The following is a 23,369-nucleotide window of genomic DNA, read 5'->3' on the forward strand; positions in this document are numbered from 1 at the left end:
TAATCTGCACCTTGTTTATTGTATGATTATGAGAACTGCTGGTGACTTCATGTTTCAGATGGTTTAATGCTAACTGTTGTGTTAGCCAGCATTATTCACGTGCAGAGGGTCAGGCGTGTTTAGGGTCAATTTTCATTACAAAGGCTGCTTTCTACTGGAGTAGGCTTAAGTCTAAAATGAATTGGCATTTTGGCCCTAATACTTGTCTCAAGTGTAAATCTGTGCCCCAGAGAGTACATTACCTCACAGTGGCTGTAGATTGCATTAGAAAAAGGATACATGCACTATCTTGCTCATAAGATTAGTTTTAGAATTGCATGGCAAATAACTGGTATAAAACCTGACACTGTTTAGGAGTTACAGATGTAGTTACACTTTTACATAGGAGCTACATGTGTCTGAGAATCTATTGGTGAGACTTTGTACTGTGATAGAAAATGATATTCTTATAGTTTCTTAACTACAGAATACTTTGTGCTTACCTAAAGCAGCATCTTCAAAAAATTATCACATGTCAAAATGGCATACACGGTATCATCCTCATGAAGTTTTGGAAGAAAATGCATAATTTGAACTGTTCCTGCTTACTTCTCTTCAGTAGGAAGCTCTCACTTAGACAGTTGTCACTTCCTTTTTTTTTAAGTCTGAGGAGTGAAAATGCCACTCTATATAGCATTTGATTATAATTGAGTAGCACAAGGGCTTTTCTTCCTGTATCTAAAATATTAGGACCTTTGTCAAGGTCATGTGAGAATGGTTGACATCTCTTCAGAATTGTTTTGGTACTTTCTATTGAAACTCTCTTGATCCCCTTTATATGGTAGTTATATTCCCATTAGAACAGGGGTTTCTGTGTGGGTTTTTTTTGTTGTTGTTAATTTGTGCTTGTTGTTTTGTTTGGGTTTTTTTAGGGATGATAATAATTAAATTTTGGTGGCTTGGCCAAGTAGCCAGTGATATCTTGAAAAGATGGGCTGGTGATACCAAAAGTACATAGAATCTTTTTGTTGTTTTCTATGTAATCCTTGGGGCAGCTAGAATTAATAACAACTTGATGAGATAAAAAAAAGTCTCTAATTATACCCTCTTATTAAAGAATAAAATGAATTGCATATTTGTTTGGGAAGGGGCATCAGGACACACAATTACTAAACAAAATAATCAAGTCCTTATACTCATTGTGCCTTACTGAGGTCATACAGAGTGAGTATTTTATCAGTAGTAATAATGTTCTTTAAAGAAGGTCATTCAGGACTGCCCAGCATCATTATTGTAGGTGCTGTAGTTGGGAAAGCAGTCAGGTACTGCTCTGAGCAGCTTCTGGTCAAACAGCCAAAGCCTGCAGGAAAGTCATACACACACAATCCTTCCAGACTCAAGGGAAACCATTAAAATATCTCTGTCCTCATTTCAGGGTCTTTCATAGATAACGTTCCTGATACTCTGCTGTACCCATGTCTAAGTAAATAAATCGTAAAAGTAAGTTTTGGCTGATTTTTACTGATTGCATTAAGACATTGCATCATTTGCATTGCAACCACTCAGTACTTCTTGTGTTGTTCCCAGTTCTTTTCACAACAAATAGACCTCCTGGCAAAAAGCACAGAATCAGATTGCTCCACTTTAATTGCATCAGGTTGTGTTGGGATTTTTTCATCAAAATGCTACATAAATTTAAATCTTAATGCTGAATGGACGTTCCATTATGTATTAGTAATCCAGTTGACTACTTAATTATTATCCTAGAGTTGCTTATTCTCATTCTTAAGCTTAGCTGTGGTCAAAAAAAGACCCAGTCCTGCTGGACTGGAATAAGATGAGATTTTGCTTTTCAATTCAATGGCAGTAGAGCCAAGCTTTCGCTTTTTTTCATTTTCTACTGTTACTGTCTTTTTTTTAATTCATGGCTCCTGCTTCTTCATGGCTCTGGTTTTTAAGGAAATTTATGGAACAGTGGTCCTGATAGCAAGACCTATGGCACTCCCTGCTATTAATCTTATCCTGTAATAAAAATTGGCTGTTTATTTCTTCCTTCCTTTTTTTTTTTTTTTTTTTTTTTTTTTTAATGTCTCAACCTTTTTTTTTTTCTCTTGAGGCTCTGCTTCTCACTCATGGTTACCAAGTTGCCTTAATAGCCTCTTGTGATGAACAAAATGCTGCCTCTATAAATCTTTCTGTCTCAATTCATCCACTGTTTCAGTAGATCTGACCTTGAGAAGTTGTACTTGATCTTTGGGGGCCTCCAGATATTTACTTCTCTCCTGTATGGACTGTGGCCATATCCCAGGCAGCTGGGTGCTTGTAGGCAGTGGAACAGAGCAGTGTCCTCTCCCAACCTGACTGAAGCTTGTGAGCTCCTGCCTTCCTTGCTTTCTTCCAGCTTCACCTCCTTCCAGCCTGGTGCTGTTTTACTTCTTAAAAAGGACTGAATACTATACAAGTGTTGTTTTAAGGGGTACTAATTAATGCATCTGGGGCAAAATGCTGGGCCAACTTTTGCTCTCATCACAGTCTAGACAGTACAGAAATATTCTTTTTTTTCTGAGGGAAGTTGCTGCTTTGTCTCTGCTCTCTTGTACACCTACAAATCTATGAGGTCAGCTTTTTATATGTTTGCTGGGGATTTTTCCTTATATTATGACATATGAACTGTGATTTAATAGCAGAAAAATAGCTTCCTTTCTCACACTGGATTCTTTTGGTAATCACTGTATTGCTGATGTGATACAGGTGAATTTAGAATAGCCTTCACTAAGTTTAAGTAATAAATCAATTTAGGTTTCTACCACTGTTTAATAATTAAAACTTCTACCAGTGTAAGCAGAAGCACTTCATGTGTATGCTTTTAACTTTTCTTTGCCATTAAGACTTTTAAATGTTACAAGCCTAATTGCCCAAGAGAAGAACAAATGATTTGTAAGCAGTTTGAAATTAAGAGAGAAGCGAGCTCCAGTATATATAATTTTTGTATTTCAATGTGTTTCTTTAGTGAAAAAAAAATCCCAAACTTTGGGAGGGGTGGGGGGGAAGAAAACTAAGCTTTATCTTTCAACCTTCATCCAGCAGATTTTAGTCATCCTACTTTGCCAGAGCTTGCTAGCATAGTTTTGGCAGCATTGGATGGTGATGTCACATGCTGCTGTAACCTGAATTGCAGTAGTTCCTCATGCCTGATGAGAAGGGAGGTACTAATTCCTGAACTCTCTTCAGTTCTAATGTTTATGCAAAGTATAGCACAGAGAGCAATACAAGATCCTTGTTAAAGGGGAAGGAGGGAGAGAAAAGGGAAAGCTCTCTTTGTGGCTTTGCAGCGGTTTCATAACTCGAAGGTCTGTTTGTCATTCTTAGTGCCTCAATGGAGGTGCTTTGCATTCTAATGCGTACAGTTCTAAGGCTGAATATGCAGTGTGAGAGGAGCGGCTAGAGGAGATGTTATTTGTCTCAGCAACTCATAGAAAATGCATTTTAAATTCTTAAGATGATTTGGGGAAAAAGAAGCGTTTAACCAGAGGTGTCATTTGTTGTTCAGTTTAGTTGGCAGTGAACGGAGCTGGGTTGTTGCTGTCCTTGGAGCTCACGAGCACAGTTAGTTACCAGTGGGACATGGAGTCTCAGCCCTTATAGTGTCACGTGGTCATCCTCCAGGAGGAGGATCTGTCATCATTCACAATTGCACTTTGCGAGTGAAGAGCGCTGGTATGATGTCAGAAATGACCCATCAGCTTGAATTAGGATGTCACAATGGTAATAGTGTACATAGCTTTTCACTGTGTAAAGCTGTGAGTCACTACAAATCACAGTTCTCTTTATAATTTTTCCTATAATATAATCTTTACAGTATTTTAAGTGGCTTTGAATTATTGGTCTCACATTCAACTACATCTTAAATTTGCTGTCCCTCTACATAATTGGATGTTGCTATGCGTTACCATAAATAATTTATATAATTTATTTTTAAGTCAGCCTTTCACAGCAGAAATTATTTTGATAATGTTCTAATTAAGTACAGAATATGGGTTTAGTATTTTATTTTCTTTTGATTATTCTTTTTTGTGGAGGTTTTACAGAAGTGAAACAATTTGTCATGGGTTTGTCTCATTTGTAGTATTTGTCTCATTTGTAAAGTATCTCCAAATGTCTAATGTTAATTAATTAATATCATCCTTATCAGATAGAGTAGTCTAAGGACATGTTTTAAAAAGGAAGGAAAATAATATTTTTGTTCAATCTTTTTATTTGCTGCACATAGTCAATATCCTTATAGTTATGAAGTTAAAGGTTCTATCAAGTTATTGTAAGTATTGAAAGTAGTTTCAGTTGAGTTAAGAAGGGAATAGAATGAAAATAATTTAAAACTGGTTCACACCAGCAATTCTTCGTGCACTATTAACTGCTAAGATCTAGTCACAAAACATTATTCTGAGGAGAAAAGGTTTAGTGAACCCTAGAAATTGGATTTGATTTATGCCAGAAAATCTGCCTTTTCACTGCTTGAGATTTCTATGGAAGGAAGCCACAGTCTTTTACCAAATGGTTTCTAAGGTAACATCTTATAGCAGAGCATCTGAAACCAATTTGGTTGTTAATGAGAAATAGTTCTCACGGTGGTGGGAAAGTGTGGAGTGAAAGAAAAGCTTTAAGATTTGGCAGTCTGTCTGTAAAGGCATTTAAATGAATGTGTGCTGCTGCTCTGCTTATGAAATTTTTACACGACTTACACATTCATAAGCGCCTTCCAAATGTACAGGTCTCCTTCCAGATTTTATTGGTAGATTCTGCATGATTAAAATACTTGACTACTACAGATGAATAATTTAAATAGCTGGCACTTTTCCAGTGGAAATCTCTTTACTGTTGCTGAAAGAAAAATTTGCATTTTTCGGGTTATCGTTATTTCTGCTGCCAGAAATCCGTCAGTGAGTTGGTGCCATATCAGAGCAATAGCATCCTGCTGATATCAGATGCTGCTTGCAGACTTCCTGGGATTGCCGTGAGACACATTCTGAGGAGTTACTCTTGCACCTAGTCTCTGTCTAACGTTCTGAGGAGATAAATGGTGGATCAGTGAACAGAAATGTGTGGTCATTTTACAGTAGATGATCTGAATATCCTCTGTCGTCAGAGCCTCTTTGGGATGGAGGGAATAGAGTGCTTCTGTCAACAATGGCTCGTTGCCATTTCTTCCTTCCTCTCAGGAAGAGAGAAAACCAGCAATTCTGGCTTCCCTTTCCCTGGATACATAATAAACATGTAATGGCTCTCTCCTACCCTCTTGCCTTGAGGCAAGGCTGTATTCCTGCATTTTGTTTCATTGCCTGTGTAGACTTGCCTGAGTAGAACTGCAGAGTTTTAAATCATGCTTGCTTACTTTTTTTACTCATGTTACTGAATTCTGTTAGTGTGTTCTGAGTCGCACCAGGGAAAAACAGTCCCCTATTAAGCAATGGATCGTATTTAGCAGACAAACAAGCAAACAGAAGAATAAGAAAGAGAAGTGAAGTAAAACTTACGTACTAAAAAGCTTAAATCATTCATAATCCAAATAACTTTTACAGAGGCAAGAGAAACTTGCCTTAAATGACTGAGTTTTAGATAAACCTGTGTGCTGCTTTTGTTCTGACCAATTATAAACCATTGATTTTATAATGGGAGTCTGCTCAGTGTCTTTCAGTTTTTGATGGTGTCCTACCAGTTTTTCCAGAAGCCCATTGTCTCCATAGGCTCCATTCCCTCAGGAGTATCTGCCCTATTTTATATACACATTGGGTGCCAGTCTTGTACTCTGAATAAAATATCCAAGTTATTTTCTAAAAGTAATTTTTATTAAATTTGGATCTCTTACCTTGAAATAGTCTCTAGTTGCCTCATGAAAATTGTGGAGTGCAGTAACTTCATAGCAAGGTTGACTTTGGTTTCACCTGCTGCAGAAGGAAACCCTAAACTCTGGAAATCTAGACCGAGGATCCTTGAATATTTTGTCATCAGATGCTGCATAGGATTTTCAGAGTAACTGACACTGTTAAGGTTAAACTATGTCAAATAGTTTACTATGCCAAGTTTACTTGGGTTCTAGTGCTGTGGTAGTAGAAAGTTATTGTGACATTATTGGCTTGGCTGACAGCAGCTGTAGGGATGGTGTTGGGGAATATAATAGAAAGAAGAGCTTCAGGAGAAAAGTTCATGGGGAAGGTCATTCTGATCTTTTGTTGGTTGGCTAGGACACAACTGTGCTTTTATTTTTTTAGTTTAAATAAAAGCACTTATGAAATCAAATTATTTAACTGGTGCTGCTAAAGGGGGACTTGTTTTGCTCCATCCCTTGCATGAAATTCAGTGGGTTTTCCTCTCTTGAGGAATTATTTAGGTTTTGAATAATTCTGAAACTGTACTCTCTTGTTTTGGCCATTTAACAGTCTGAGTCAGCTTGTCAGAGGATCATATGAATACAAAATCAGAAGAAGGATATAAGACAGACAGCAAGGGCAGCAAGTAAGGATTGTCTGTCTTTGAGCCTTTCCAAAGAAGAAGCATGTGGTTTTATGAATGCCTGAGCAGTTAACCTGGAAACATGTTATGTGTTCATTTGCATTACATATGGCCATTTCATGTTTTATCATCACATTTGCTCATAAGGTAATTAGGAAATCAAACTGTATGAGCACCAAAAAATTCAGTATATTCATAAGATGTGTTATATTGATGTAATATTGAAATAGTAGAACTAAAACTAATAGAATCAGGTATTTCAAGCCTGATATGGTATAAAATAGATGCACGATGAGTGTCTAAAAGTTGAGAAAAGAATGTTTGAGCTTTTGCTTTTGAGAGTTTTTAAGTGATTACTTGGAGATAAAAAAATCAGCAAGGAATGGTATTTTTACAGATGTTTTCTTTGTCAACTCTTTAAATTTAGTACTCTTGTCAGAAGATCATTAGTCTCTGATGTGATCTCTAAACTTTCCTAATGTTATTCCACTGAATTTGAGTAGCCAAAGTTATTCGTATCACTGGTCATTTTTATATATTCAAATGAATAATTGTTTCACATTTCACAAATCACATAGACACTTTGCCACAAAGGGAGGGAGAAAGCAGGGAGAGAAAGCAGATCCTGGTTTTGTTTTGAAAAACTGTTGGTGCTTTGGATCTCTCTCTGTAGTTCTACAGCTTTGTGAGTGAGAACAGAAAGTTTAATGAGTCTGAGAGCTGAGATTGGCATAAATCTGGGAGGGGGGATAGTGGGTGGTTTGTTATTTGTTTTACATATTTGGTGGGGTCAGGGGTGGAGATGTTGCTGATTTTCTGGTTTTGAAGGGTTGGGGGTGGTGTTGCTGATTGGCATGTTGGGGCTTTTTCCCCGGTAACAACTGCATTGTGGGCAGGAATCTGCCTTTCTAATAATCTTGTATTATTTTATGGGTTGTCAGAGCATTTTCTCACTCCAGTTGTGATGCCAGTGTTCTTCAGGGTACCGAGAAAGTGATGAGTAACTGTGACAAAATAACAATGTAACCAGTTAAGCCTGCTTTCCCTGGATTTGTGTCCTCTGACCTATCCATATTTTCACTGCAGTATCCTTGTCCCTTACAACCACCAGTTTTTCACAAAATCTGTAGGAATGTAATTGTCTTTCATGTCTTCCAATCTATCAAATTTGGCTTAGTTCAGTCAGTGAGGTAACAGTGCTATTTCCCTAGGAAAGAAGTTAAAATATTAGATAAAAAAAAGGAAGCTTTTTCAAACTTACTGATATTTGACATGGTTTCTTGAAAGGAGCTCCTATTTTTTATCAGCAAATTTTAGGGAAAAATGTATTAAATATTTTTAGAAACTGGAAGGGGATGAAAAGGGTGCAGGTTCATAGTAGTTTTAAATGCATGATTGGATTCTGTCTTTAAATACATATGTACAGTGTGAATTACATCTCTATGAGCAAAGGGGAATCCCAAACGTGAGAATGTTAATGTGTTCAAATAGCATTGTGTAAATTTCGAATGGAAAAAGAATTAGAAGGTTCAATCCCTTCACTTTTGTTATCCTTCTGCATCTATGACTTGTAACTTCTTTAATTACATGTGTAAACACAAGAAAACTGTGGTTTCTAAAGTCCAGAAGTGTTATATTAGTAGCATAATTAACTTATCAACCTATTGTTCATGATTAAGTTGGCTTGCAAAGTGGTAATATTAAGTAGTTGTTGATTTCTTTTTGATTACTGTGTAGTGCACCAGGACTGTTGTAGGTCAGTTTTAGGCATAGAAATTGAGATAATTTCCTCCAGATTGATCTTGCTGTCTTTATTTCTTGTGTAACGAGAGTCCATGCCATCACTCAATGGGGAACAGTAACAAAATTATTCTGATTTTTCCTTCTTAACCACTCCCTCCCTTTAAATTAAAGGGTTAAAATTAAAAAAAAAAAAAAAGTTGTTTGTCCTAAATGTTCTTACTGAAATCCATTATGCATGAAAAGAGTCTGAGTCCATTTGCAAGACCTCTAAATGAACTCCATTCATTCTGTGCTTAGAAATGTCCATTCAGCCAGAAACAGACACAATTGTTACAACCTCATTTATTTTGCACCAGTACCAGCATATTAAAAGTGAAGGGTTTGTTGTGAAGAAACGTAGTAATTTTCCTGTGCCAGTTATATAATTCTGTAATAAAATTCCTTTAGGATTTCAATATTGTAAAATTCCATATATATTCTTTGCCCATAAGTATAATGTAGTAGCATTGCAGTCATCTAAAATTCTTAAACATTCATGAGGATTTTGAAATAGCTGTTTTGAAAACCAACTTGGCTTAGCTGAATGTAGCTTGACTTAGCTTATTTTGATGTAAAACAAGTTGTAGAGACATTTATTTCTTGTTGGCTCAGAAATTAAGCCAATTAGTCATCATAATTAGGGGCTATGAAAAAAAATATGTAAAGTTTTGTCTTTTAGACCATTGAAACTTTGTTTATGTTTGGAAAGTAAATTACTTATGAATGCATGTCAAAATCGTAGGCATGTAGTATTATAGTTTCATCAAATCCATGAAGTCAAGAGTTTTGTTTATGACTCCACATTTTGTTGGCCTCAAATGTAAAGTGGAAATTGTTCTTTTGTGTTTATCAGGATGTCATGATCCTGATGTGTATGGGTGGGAGATCAGACCATATTATATCTTAGTTTAAATGACTTTGAGTGTTGAGCAAGACTCACTGGCTTTCCTTCTAAGATCAGGAATGAGCACAAATGATAAGCATTTAGGAAAACCTGGTTTCCCTTCCATTCAAGTCTGGCTATTCTAAGTCCTCCTCATTGCTGCTGGTTGTTAAAAGTGTGTGAGAACGTCCTGCAGCCTCCCCTGGGCGTTGCTGCCCCGCTGAGGTCGGGGGCTCTGCGGGGGAATACCTGTGGTGCTTTCAGTGGTGGCCTCTTCCTCCCAGCCTGGGTGGCCATTGGCAGGGGTACTTCCATAATGTGCAGGTGCTTTTGGGATGGAAAGAGAAGGGTAAGAGCAGGTACAAATTTCACTTTAAATAATACTTTGGAGTCCTTTATTAATTTCTTTCGATTTAGCGGTGGCTGAAGCCCTGCTGCTGTTCAGGACTGTGCAGGGCTGTGTCTCAGGTTGGTGATGGAGCTGTTTTATGCTGCCTGTTGTTTACAGCATGAGGGCCTTTAAGTACTAATCATCAGCTTGGAAGGAGGTGACTTTGGGAACTGTCTGGAACTGACTGAGCATTTCCTTCAACAAACTGTAGAAAATACTGTTTGTGGGAAGTGTGTGGACTGAGGGTGAATGGGTGAGGGGCTCAGGGCAGGAAAAGCAACTAACAGGAAAGGGTAAGTAGAAACATCATCCTCCTTGCTCTCAACCAGTTCTTTATCTGAAGTCCTCCTGGTGGTTGCTTTTCCTGCGGAGTCTCCTCCTCCTTCCGTCCCCTTGACATGCAAAATACAGATCCAGTGAATCCCCACACAATGACAGTAACAGGATTTTGTTTCTGAAACTCCCTGCATGCCCATTCTGTAATTCTTTTGTAGGATTCCATTGTTTTGGTTACTGCTGAATGTGACATTATGTGACTGGCACCTGCATTGTGGCCCAGCCTGGGATTGTACAATGCAGTAATGATTTTAAGCTACCAGGAGTTCCACAAAGTAAAGGTTTCAGGATATGCTTTTTGCAAAGTAAATGGTTTTGAAAGTTGTTCAGGTTTTTGGGTTTTTAAAAATATTTTAATCTGTAAATGTTATGCTTCTGTATGAAAATTAAGCTATGTATACTTATTTCCCATAAAATGTGTGTTTTCTCTTTAATGGTTTTCTACCTAGCTCCTTGAATCACTTCTTTACAGTTAAATGCTGTTGATATTTGATTTTGATGGAGTTGCTTCTGATCAGCACCAACTTCTCCTACTTCATGTATTTTCCAAGCCTAAAGATCAGTCAGTTCCCATTTATTTACTATGAGGAAATGAAAATTGAATAAGAAGGTTTTGTGACAATATTTAAAGAAAAAAAAAATTGAAAACAATGATAAAATATGCCCCTCATAATTCACTGCTGACAATTCACTTCTGCTTTTGTGTGTTTAGGTACTTCCCACCAGGGTGGCTATTCCCATGCCGCAGTGGTCCATGCCCTGCAGAAATGTGGCATTCGTCACATTGACACAGCAAAGAGATACGGCTGTGAGCCCCTCCTCCAAAGGGCCATCAGAGAGAGTGGTGTGAAGAGAGAGGACCTCTGGATAACTACCAAGCTGTGGCATAGTGATTATGGCTATGAAAACACAAAAAAGGCCTGCTTGGAGTCATGTGAAAAACTTGGTGTTGAATATCTTGGTATGGATCTTTACATATAGCTCATTTGTTGTGCTTTCTATGGGAGTACTTGCAAAGATGAATGAATTCTGAAAAAAATTCATGTAGAACAGATGAGTCACAGAAACCAAATTCTGCCTTTATTTACACATTTGCAGGTTTCTTGTTCTGTTTGTTCTCTAAGAAGTTCACGTGTACAATTAGGAGTACAGAGCTTTTTCTTGTTGGAAATGTTTTGTAAAGGTAATTTTTATTATTAAATTACTTGAGGAAAAACTACATCAGTTTTTTATATTTTGCTAAAATCACCCAAAACTTATGAAACAAGGATTCATAAACTTTACAATAATATATTGGCAACAAGGTGACACAGATGCCTGGTTTCTTCTGTAATCTGTTTTATTTTTCACAAGGAATGGGGATCCTTTCTAAAACTTACTTTGTAGGCCTTTTAACATTTTAAAATCCTGAGTACTACCTTTGGTTTGGTCTGTTTGATGGAGTATCTAAAAGAATTTAGAAAACTAAAATTAAAGCTTAACACTGCATTTGTAAATTTACCCTGATCGTAAACTACTTGTTGACAAAGATGTGACATTGTTACTCCCTTACTTGGCAGGCAGAGTTACAGTAATGATGCCAATTAGTTCTTTGCAACAGGTCATAGGAGTGGAGGCACCTGTAAATAAACATGATATTTGCATATTTTAGCAATAAACAGACTTCAATGAGGAAGTTAATTTTGCTGAATTAATAATGTATATTAATGGCAGCTGTGTGCTGTATTCACTGCCTTTTTTCTTGAGTACTTTACAAGGTGACCAGGGAAAAACCTGTATCTGTTAAAGACCAAGATACCTATATGCACATCTTTGGCTCCATTCCTTCTGGAAATGTATCCCTTAACTTCTCCACAGGTACAGAATAATATAAAATGAATGAAAATTCCTTTTTGTTTGTCCTGTGCAAATACAGGTCACTGCAATGAGACTTTAATAAACAAAGTTTTGAGCCCTGACTTTCTCTTTTAAACTGAGAAATAACATTATTCCTCCTCCCTGTTTTCTGCTTGTTATATTTTGTTTGCTTTCTTTTTTCGTCTACTTGCTCTGGCACTGGTGCTGAATGTTGATGAGAGGAAAATTTGACACACTTCCAAGAAGTCATTTGCAGTGATTCCTTCTAATACTGTAAGTTGTTCTTTTTTTCACAGGTAGTAGATTAGAGTAGATGCTCACACAAATACTGAGTTTCTCCTAAGAAGAAATGTCTAAAAGAAGAAAAAGAATATCTGAGAGCAAGAAATATGCTAATGCTGTCACTATGTGAGTGAATCCTTGGAATAGCATCAACAGAACTTGTTTGCCAGATGTTTTAAGAGCTGAAACTTCTTGTGCACATATTACTAAAACCAATTTAGGAAAGTAACAGCTGCCTGCACAATTAGTCTCCATACTAGATTTTTCCTCATTCTTTAAATTTTTGTTTTGGGTCTTTAATACCCTCAGCTATATTCCCGCCTTCTTTACCTTTCTTCCTCTGATGTGGAGATGTCTAAAAAATTCATACAGCTGTTCCTGAACCACTTAGTCTGCCATGGTGACCAGAATAAATCAGAATTCCCTGATTTTATTCTATGGTATTAACCAAGTATGTGGGGGTTCACATGTTCTATAAAGATACATAGTTTATAAAGAAAATGGAAAGATCCTAAATAATATATCTGTGATGTTAGATCTTTATGTTGGAGGGAAAGTTAGTAATTAAGAAGTGTGCAAAAAGAAAAAGCTAGAGGAGCCCTGGCTGAATGTGCAGCTAAGGTCTTTGTTCAGGTTTATTTTCTGGAGGGTCCTTAGGAGTTCCCCGATCAATCCATAAAGACTGTATTAGAAACCTGAAAAATAATCTAACAGCAATTAATAAGTCTTTGCATTTTCAGTATAATGAGTGTGAGCTGTTGAAAGAGCTTGGCTTTTTAAGAGAAAATGTAAAATACTCCATGTCAAATACTTGTTGTGAAGCTTTTTCAGTGAACACTTTTCAGACAAGTGGTACTAGGAGAGCAGTGTTCCAGGATTTATTTTTTTTTTTGAGCTGGTAGATTATATATCCATGACATGATGGAAATTTGTATTATTTGTGGGCAGTGGTTGTAACAGATACTCTCCTCCTTGCATTTTCTAAATGTGATCCTCAACTAGCAGTAACAGTAAACCAATATGAAATGGCAGAAGATTTTACAGGTTTGGCAGTAGCAGAATACATTCCTTGGGATTTAGATCCAACCTCTAAAGTAACTTCTTGAATGCTGATTTGTGGGTTACCGAATTCATAAACAATTTTATTTTCCTTTTGACTGTTCTGAGTTTGTCCCATTCAGGCAAATCTGGCCTATCACAAATCCCCAACTGGAACTGGACAAATGCTCTATCAGCAGCTTCACTGTAATAGATGAACCACATGAAATTAGTGTATTATCATAATTCAGCTTCTGTATTGCTTCAAAACACTTTGTATTTTGTTTCACATTGATCCTTGTTCAATAGAAGGAAACACAAAAAAGAACAAAAAAGGATTGAGTGAGAAAGAAAAATACATCCTATCAATATTAGGTGACTGTTGAGAAAAGCAAGGAAATATGATTCCCAGCATTAAGACATCTGGGAAACATTGCAGAATTTACTTCTGCTTTTAGGGCTAATAGAAGGCTGGGCTTGTTTTTCATACTACTAGGTTTGCTTTAGTCAAATCTAACTTTTAAAAAAATATTATATTAGGGATTTTGCATAGAAACACAAACTTTTATTTCCACAAAAACATCATGTTGGCTTTTAAATGTGTAAAATAGCCTGCACTTTTCAGTTAAGAGGAAGTGTGTTGATTGTAGGTGCTGCAACCACTAAGAAGCTATAAGCCATTATATTTTAAATGTCTGTGTGAAAGCAACTCAGGTGTTAGTTTTAGTTTTCCTGTACTGTGCATTGACATTTAATGACCTTCAGGCCTCTGCTCACTGCTGCACCATTACAGCCTGACTGTGTGCAAAGGATGTTTTAAAAAACTATTAAATATGAAACCAGATTGTGAATGTTTGGAGGTTTTTTTCCTTCTTTCTCAAGTGCATCCTGATACTGTGAATCAAGGTGGATTTTTTGATTTGCGATTATTTTTTAAAAATATATTGTTGGAAGACATCTCAAGATATTGATTATTTTTTCCCACGCGACAACAGCCTCGTGTTCCCAATAAAAATGTAATCTGTTCTTAAAAACCTCCAGTGATAAAGTTATATATTTCTTGATTACTAAACTTTAAGCTATTTCCATCAATGATTTAAAGCTAATTTCTTGCCTCCAGAAAGAATTTAAGAGCATTTGTGTTCTCACAGTACCCCAGGAGGGAAAATATTTTAAGCAAAAGAAAATGTGTGTGTGGGTGTAGGGTGTGAATGTGTGTACAAATAAAGATGAAATCACAGACCTTAGTTTGTGAGGTACTTGTTGTTTTTATTGGCCTGCAGATATGATGGAAAGTTTTCTAACAGCTGCAGTAGAAGTAAGGTCCTGACTGTGCTGGGGTGCTTCACGCATGACTGGCAGAAGGACTGTTCTATTCTTTGTCTATGAGATAAGGCACCTTTGCCCCACACCTTTCATGAGCACTTCTTGCAGTCAGGAAGACTGTACTTGGTGATCCAGTAGATGCTTTCTAGCTCGAAATGCCAATATTTTGGAATTTGAAGTAATTTTTATTTCAGTGAAAAAGCCTAAATTGAAAGAAACATAATGGGAAGATATGGTCATGGTGTACCTGGTAACAAAACCTTTCTAAAATGAAGGACCAACAGCTAATCTTGTTTGCATCAGAGGCCTCAGACACTACTACAGAGAAGGGGGATGTGTTGCATTTTTTTTGGATGTCTGAGGCCAGAGATCTTTCAGTTATCAAATCTTTTAGAAGTCTTTCTTTGGAGAATGTTTCAGTTTCCTGAGCAGAGTACAATGCATCTGTGTCTGTGGAAATCCATGATGTAACTATTTCTGTGAGCATTTCCACACTGTGGTGTCTAACTGAACAGTCAGGCTTTTGGAGAAGTAACTGGTGAAATTCTGCTGAAGTTTGATTCTTTTTGCAAAATGACTTTATTTTGCATAGTTAAGCAGTTCTTATTAGTCTGGTTTGGAGAACATAGCAAGCAGCAATTAAAAATATGTAATTCTTCCATTTTTCTGGGAGGTAGGCATCAGATCTCAGTAATTTACACCTACTTATACATGACAGTTGCTTTATATAAGCAAAAAAGTTTCAATACAAACATGTCAGTATCTATGCAGTAAGAAGCTCCAGTAGCATATATAACTTTGGATCAAAATGAACACTTGACATTAGCAATTCCTAATGCTAATCCTTTGGATTTATGTCTGATATAAATGAGTGGAAATTTTATTGGCAACAGAATGTGAGTAGTCCTGAGTTTAGCATGTAACCTCACCAAATCAATATCCCAATACTAGTTTTCAGTTAAAAGTACAAAATTGATATTTATTCCAATACCATGTATTGGTTTTCACTTTTAATAAATACAACTTCTTTTCTCAGAGAAATTAGTAAAGAAGTAATTATGATAGATTGGTGATCAATAAGACTGCATGTGGAATTGGAAGTGGATTTTATGAATAAAAGGATAAAGAGCAAGCAACTTTCTCCTTAAATGTGATACAAAACCAGACACTGCAGATGATTATAGATGAGTGATTGTTGGCTTGTCTAAGCTATTGTATTTAAAAAGTCTAAGAGTTTAAAATTGTATTTAAATGGATTATTGGTATCAGAAAGTGCAAATGTAGCTTGTGGATTTTGTGACACATTCAAAAGAATGTTTTTCTTCCTACATCTCTAGTGTATTTTGCTGTACATAATTCTGTACTGTTCTGATTAGATTTTTAAGGTAAGTAAAGCACGTGCTCGTTGCAATGATGTGCCAAAATTGGAGCTGCTGTATTGTAGCAAATTTCATGGTACATTTTCATCTTAAATCAAGGTTTAATTTGCATTTTTAGAGGGGGAAAGCTAATATATCAGCCCACTGATACAGTAATTTTTAGTGTAGCCCTTAAATTGGGAAGAAAAGGCTTTTTTTTCCCTTTTTTTTCCCCTTTTTTTCATGATTCCCAAAGCAGAGGATTTGTATTTTCACAAAGAAGTACTGTAAATGAATGGATTGATGTATCCAAAGAACAAAACACTCTTCTCATTGAAAACAAGTCAGGTTTTTTTATTTCTTAACTCTATTTGAACTGCCAGAAAAGGGATATTATGAAGCACAAAGAAAATGGTACACATCTCAGTCATCTATTTATTTTCTTTTCCTGTTTTTCATCAGACTAATATATGCAGCAAAGGCCAAAACCTGTTTGACTGGGATACCTGCAGTTACCTGTTTAATCTGCAGTTCGAATTTGAATAGAAATGTAATTGTTTTCCAAGTATCTCTACATTTCTCCTTCAGAATGTCTAGCAGTGTCTCCAAACTTGTAAAAGAATTCTAGATCTGTCATTTTTTAAATTTAAGTCTGATTTGGAACTGAGTCCAGTACATGTACATTTCTCAATGTATGTTGGAAGTGCTTCCTTTTCCAATTGAGGCACAGTCTTGCAGGAACAGTACACAAAGAGCCTCCTCACAAGGAGGGGCAGCACTTTCTCTCTGGTGACCAGGGACCCAAGGATGGCATGGAGCAGTGTCAGGGAAGGTTTAGCTTGGATCTTAGCAAAAGGTTCTATGATTCTATGATAATTTCATCAGCAGTAAATCTTAATTGTGTTTGAAATTGTGCTAACATTCCAAAAAAATGTAATAAAGCATAGTTTTGTTCCCTTAAAATATTATTTTTTTAAAGTTTCTTTTAAAAAATCACAAAGGCTGACATGAAACTTAGATAAAAAAAACTTAGACAAAAAATCTGCATAAAGAATGTGCTATAGTTTTCAACAGAAATTCAGAAGTGGAAGCATTCTTTAGAAAGGAAAAAGACAGACCCACTGCTGAGGTAATAGAAAATATCTGCAGAACTGTCAAATATATTTATCTTCTGTGAAATGGAAGACTTGCAGCACTTAATGAGCAGTAATCCACTTACCATTCCAGTGACCAAAATCCTTTTGATTTAAATAGGGCTTGTTATGTGTGGAAAGTTTATTAAGTGCATATGTGACCATGAAATTCTGATTACAATGACCTAAGCATGTGGAACATGTGCAAGTTCTGCTACCCTTAGCTGTTAATGTGATGTTACAGAATTCATTTATTACAACTAACTGGATACATCCACTAATGATCACTGAGTAGTGATTGGAACTATTATTATGATAATGTGTTAGGGGCCACTAGAGGGAAAATGCTGTCTCATGTGGTTCGGTTATTTGTTTTTGGACACTTTAATAAGCAGTCTGGTTCTGTTTCTTTTTTAGATCTTTATTTGATTCACTGGCCTGATGCACAGGTTCCAGGTAAAAGCAATCGAGAGGTCCGAGCTGAAACCTGGAGAGCGATGGAAGAGCTCTATGAGAAAGGTGATCTAATAACAAAGCCTACCTTAGAAAAAGGAATTATAGTGTGCTTTGGGATTGGGAAACTCATAATGAGAGATGTTCAAAAACTTAATTTGAATTAGATGCTCATATTTTGGTGGAATTTGGGTGTGTAAGTTTCAAAAATCTCTTTGCATGTTGCAGCATTAGCAGTTTGGTCCTGCTTGAAAATAATATGTTGTTAGATTCTGTCCATCAGATTATTAATGCTGTGCATACTTTTTTGAGGAAATATACTGATTCATTGAAATCTCTAGGCCACCTCAGAACACCATTGAACACTACAGAATGTCTTCGTAGTAACCTCCTGTAAATCAGGCCAAGTTTTGTCTCCTTTAGGTTTTCTTTTGTAACTGTATGATGCCGTTTTCCAATCTGTCATATGTTGTGGTATTTTATAACTGCATTTGTGTTTTGAAAGTTAACAAAATAAAATGTCTAGATGAGAAAGAGATACTCAACTGCAGATTCTTTGGTACTAACTTTTGGGAAGAATTTTGAAAGAATGGAGCTACTCTCTCAGGTTTGGATAATTCACTTTGATTTTCAGTGCACAGCAAACTTCTGTTTATGTTCATAGCTATAGGAAGAGTAGACTGTAGATTAAAAAGGAGATTTTGCTCCTGAAGTATGCAGAATTATTAGAAATTATGTGAGAGAAGATCGTGTCGTTCTGTCATGCCGTTCTTGGGCCATGTGGACCACTCTGTTTACAGCTTCAGAGAAGTTCCACAGGTGGGGAGGAGACTTCTTGGGTGAAGTAATCTATCCACTGACCCAGAGCTACTGAAATAGTGATTGCAGCAGGGGAGTTGTACAAAGGCAGTTTCAGGCTGTGTGTCACTACCAGCTTTACCAGAGCCTCTTACACTTCAGCCCTTCCTTTAATTTGCTGTGCATCTGCAAACACAGAAGTGAATGATCTTTGATATATCTTTTCTTCTTTTTATATTGAGCATAAGGGAAGTTGCTCAAAGTGTTTTGTGTCACGTAAGACATTACAACATTCAGTTTTCAAAGAAGTGCTTCACTGACCTAGTATTTCAAAGTATGGGTAGCAGTCACATCCAAAGATGGATTATTCCACCACGCATTTCATCTTTTCCACTGTGAAGGTTTTTTCTGATGAGTATTTAAGTTACTGCATGCCATTTGTGCCTAGATATGCCATCCTAATTTGCTGCAAACAGGTTGAATATTCCACATTCTATTATTATTCCTATCCTATGGGATCTATTCTGCTTTTGCGTGCATCTTTGTGATCTCTTCTGTCTTACAGGATCCTTCTTTGTCTGTATCTTCCTAATGGAAAAGTCTATGAGCAATTCAGTGGTCGTCTAATAAAATTCACTGGAAATACTCTTGCTCTTTTCACAAACACAGGGGAAAATTACTTTTTGTCTTTGTCCCTATGCATGATACCTCTTTAAAGACATCTCATGCTAGATTTTTTTTTTCTGTGGTTGCATTTCTTCATTTTTTTTTTCAATTTCCATGTTGCTACTTTCAGTCTTTTTCTGAATTTAAGCATTCTGTAGACTCATGAATCATTTAGCTGAGAATAAATTTTCCAGCTCTGGTTGTCAAAATTACCTCAGATCATTTACAGGGGAAGGAAAATTTAATGGTCTGGTTGAGTCAAGTGCCTTAGAACCTCAACTTCCACACTTTTGCTTTAGGGGATACAGACTCTGGATGTCCTGACCATAACTATGTGTTCCTGAAATGACACGCAGATGTTAACCACTCTGGAGTTGGAAATGCAATGATTCCTGAGCAGAAAGTTAAATAATTTGTTTGCATGGTTAACCACTAGATTTTCCACTGAAGATTAAACACTTGCTGCATATCTTTGTGACTTGCTATGTGTTATGTGAGCAACATGGTTTGAATTGAATGTAGGATTTGGTCAAAATCCTTACTGGAGGAGAAGAATAAAATCTTCATTGATTAGGGGAAGAAATTGAAAGTTCTATGAACAAGGGAGTTCTTTGTCTTCTCTGAACTTGACACTAGTTCACATAGTCATTGGTTCAATGTTTGGAATTCTGTTTCTGGTTTTTTGTTGTTTTTTTTTTTAATGTTTATTCTGGAAAAAATTATAAATTAAATGCTTCACATTCAAGATTGAAAATTTAAATAATTTGCTTCTGCAGTCAATTCACAAAGCTAATATTGAAAATATTCAACTTGGTAGTGGGTTTAGTAGCTATCTGTGTCCATCCTGAAGTGCATCTGAAAGTGGAGAGGCAATATCCACTGTCCTCTGTAGAAAGCAAATTGGTATTGTGGAACTGTCTGCAAAGGTGGTGCAAGATGGTTAAAAGTTGTCAATATTGACCTAAGTCTTTGATCTGTCTGAAGTTACCAAGAATTTCTTTAATAATTTCTCTGTATTTACAGATAGTTTGAATGCAGGTATTTGTAAATCTCATTCTTCAATTTAAATCCAGGTTAGCATTTATTCTGCAAAATTCCACCTCCCTGGGACAGGAAACAGTATTTTAAAGTAATGTAAATAGTTATTATTATTATTATCATCATCATCATCATCACCATCATCAATTACACTAGAAGGAGAGTAAATATACTATTAGTACTCCAGTCTGTAAAAGGTCTGTAATGGAGATTTTTTTTTTAATATTATATTAACTTTTAGATAGGTCACATTGGTCAAAAGTTGACACAAGCAAAATACCAACTCTATCTATATTCATAGCTCTGAGAGAATTTTTTAAAAGTTATGCCTACAAAGATTCATTCATGTTCAGCTGAGAGCCCCCACAGAGCTACTGGGACAGACACAGGGCTGCTGTAACACGGCTTGCAGGGCTCTGGCCTCAAGTGTCTTCCCACCCAGCTACCTGAGGGGAGACAGAGCTGCTGGGTCTGTGCCCAGTCTAGGTTAGTGTGCACTAATTTAAAAGATATGTCCTTAAGTAATATAAACTTTGTGCAACAAAATTTAAAAAATCAGTATTTGTCAGAATTATTAAAATAAATATTTTAGGAAGCAGAAAACTTGCATGAAGAATTAAATAAAACTCATATCCTCTTGAGTCTGATTTTCATAAACTCCCAAGTACCTCTGGCTGTAGAGGATTTTATTGTTGCAGGTTTATTGCTATTTGAAGGCAGCAGGTGCCAATGACCTTGGTGTGGAATTGGTAGATGTGCTTTCACTGAGATTTGTGAGCATCCTTGTTTACTGTTTCTTAATCTGTAGCTGCTTAGTAATGCTTCATATATGTACTGCTAATGCAGGTTTGGAGTTGAGCTGTAACATCAGAATATTATCATAAATAGAAAGTGGTAGGTTCAAGTGATGAGAGAGATCCTCTGTTCTCACTGAATAATCCCTTCTCAGGTTTACCACTGTTTTTGTATTTCATCAAAAGGGATTTAAGGTTAGTATTTTGTGAAAGACTCTTTTGTCCTGATATGATGTGAACTGGAATTATGAATGATTTAAAATGAGAATCTGAGTAGTGTTTGTTGGGGATCTGGTTCCCCTCTCCAGTTGATTCTCACCATACTGAAGTTTTGGGCTGCACTGCTTGGATCCAAGTACTTTGGAAACTGAAGGGAATGTGGTTACTGCCCCAAGGCTGGAGTCTCAGGAACACTTGAAAGAAGGTTTCATGTTCTGGCACTCTTTCCTGGGCTTGAATCCCCTGTTCAGCTGCCTCAGGCAACTGAGCAGCTATCTCAAGATCACACTTCAGGTTAAAAACAGTTTCCCAGAATCCTGAGGAGTACCAGAACAGATATGAGAGCATGCCCAAAAATACTCCTAGGGATTCTAAAGCCATTGTTGTCTTTTACTGTAACAGTATGACATACTACATTAATTATCTGTGTTGAAATAACACACCCTGGAAGTTATACCTTCTTCAGTTGTTTTAATCCCTCTGAATTGCATCAGGAACACGGTCCTGCGTCTTTCTTGTTTGCCCTTGAGCTAGAGAGTCTTTGGCTAAATATGCTCATCTTTTCTCCTGGCTAAATCCTTCAGTAGTTTCTTAGAGTCCATTAAATGTTCTACTAGCATCTTTCCCTCTTTAACCTGAAATTTGTATATCTATACCCTCTATCTTCTCTTTGCTACAAAGGAAAGATTATACTTTTAGTTTGTTTTTGTAGTATTCCTATTGTATAGACAGAGCCAAGTCATTAAAGTTGCTGGTTTTCATTAATATCTTTCCAGGGAAAATTGTGATAGAGTTCTAGTCAGCAAAGGTAGATAGATATTTATGGTGGTATCTAAACCTATGTCAGTTGCATCATTCCATACCATGAATCAAACAGACAAATTTTATGTGTATTTCCCCAAATCATACAGAAAGTATTAGAATGCTTCCTTCTCATGCTGATGAATTACAACACTGCTTTATTCATGAGACCTTCATCTGCTGATGAAGAAAGAATTCAGTTCAGAGATTTCTGTTTTGTCTTACAGTCTGGGTCTTCCATGTCTTCAGACGTGGGATTTGCATGCACTTAGGCCTGACCTTGCTTCCAGAGGGAATTGTGCCAACTCTTACAGTAGTTCTGTAGCGTGGGGATCAGAATTCTGCACCTGGTCTTGGTATTCAGCCCCAGTGATCAGAAGATTTTTTAATGTACAACCTCCTGAGGAGCTTCTACTGATAAGCCATTGCAACTTCTTAATGTTGAGTTAAGAACAAATGAATGGCAAAGGAGAATTATTTTCTTTACTGGTTTTAGAATTTTAATAGGTACCTGAAAGTATAAAATAAAGGATTTGGAATGGAATTTAGGATAGTGTTTACCTACACTAAAAACTGCCATTAAAAAGTCCTGTGTGACTTCTGATAGACCAAACTGATAGCTCTCTTTTCATAGCAGAAAAGATCTTGTTGCTAAGCTGACTTCTACTAGCTCAGGAAAACATAGTTTTAATAATTAGTTTATTCAAATGCTGTTAATTTTTATTATTATTATTATTGTTGTCTTCTCTGACTTGTTAATCTTCTGCAGTTTGATTGGAGCTGTTTCACAGGAGCCAGATGACTCAGGTCGCAGTCAGAGGGAAGAAGACTCTATCTGTGCTGCAGTGCTGAGAGGCAGAAAATTCTAGACCTGTGTCTTTGTTCAATAGCATGCATTTGTGTTTTCCTTTAAATAGTTATGGGATAAACACTGCTGAGGGAAAAGGGAGGAAAAAATTCTAAAACTTGGTCAGTGAGACATTTGTGCATAATAACTGGTTATTTCTGTTGTAACAGCTGAAATCAATAGAGTACTTGTAATATCAAGGCTATGGTTTAAATTTTTGTGGTCTCAAAATTGTCCTTTTGTGGAATTATCTTCTCCAGTACCTCAGAACAGAAGCCAGGCTGCCTACAGAATCCATTCCAAGATACATACATTGAGTCATATATTCCCTTGACAGCTGCAACATTCCTGTGTAGGCATTTGTCGGCTGGCAGATGAAAGCAGGATGGCAAACTGCTCTGACATGGGGAATAGTCACTGCATGTGCTCACTGGTAATTGGGCTGTTCCTAGCAAAGTGACCCTTTCCATAAGCAGTGTCTCTGATGACCTTGATTTTGGCATTGTGGCTAACCCATCATCTCAGCAAGCTTTTCCAACACACATGCGCATCATTACTCGGCCCTCTGTCTAAAATTGCTGGGAAGAACGAGGGCTTCCAGCCAGGGCTTTTGCCTGAACTTGGCAAGAGTAGTACTGTGGTGGTTGTTGTGGGTTCACATCCCACTGGAACTCACTGCCATTTTAACTAAAATGGTTTGCTTATCTTTTCAATGTTTAGTAGTACAGCTTCTGCTGACATGAAATATTCTTACTTGCATCAGAAATTCCTTGATGTGTCTTGACATATGTTTTTGTTATGATTATGTGTGTGATTTGAAGAGAGTCTCATAAAGTAACAGAAATTGTTTAGCCCAGTAATTAAAGCCATGTAACTTTGTT

The 23,369-nt window shown here is 36.7% G+C and overlaps 1 protein-coding gene across 4 annotated transcripts in view; it reads left to right on the forward strand.

Moving 5' to 3' along the window:
- The window catches only part of LOC311156777 (putative oxidoreductase ZK1290.5), a 44,711-nt gene that overhangs the window by 2,264 nt on the left and 19,078 nt on the right, over window positions 1-23,369 (forward strand). For 3 of the 4 annotated variants that reach the window (XM_084211005.1, XM_084211007.1, XM_084211006.1), the window contains exons 2-3: window positions 10,591-10,839; window positions 17,290-17,391. In XM_084211005.1, the coding sequence (XP_084067131.1) occupies window positions 10,591-10,839; window positions 17,290-17,391 (351 nt within the window). Of the gene's footprint in view, window positions 1-10,590; window positions 10,840-17,289; window positions 17,392-23,369 lie in introns of those variants that run through there. The other variant, XM_084211008.1, reaches the window with a different exon arrangement.

Source organism: Fringilla coelebs (genome assembly GCF_963513975.1).
Source record: "Fringilla coelebs genome assembly, chromosome: 9".
Lineage (NCBI taxonomy): Eukaryota > Metazoa > Chordata > Aves > Passeriformes > Fringillidae > Fringilla > Fringilla coelebs.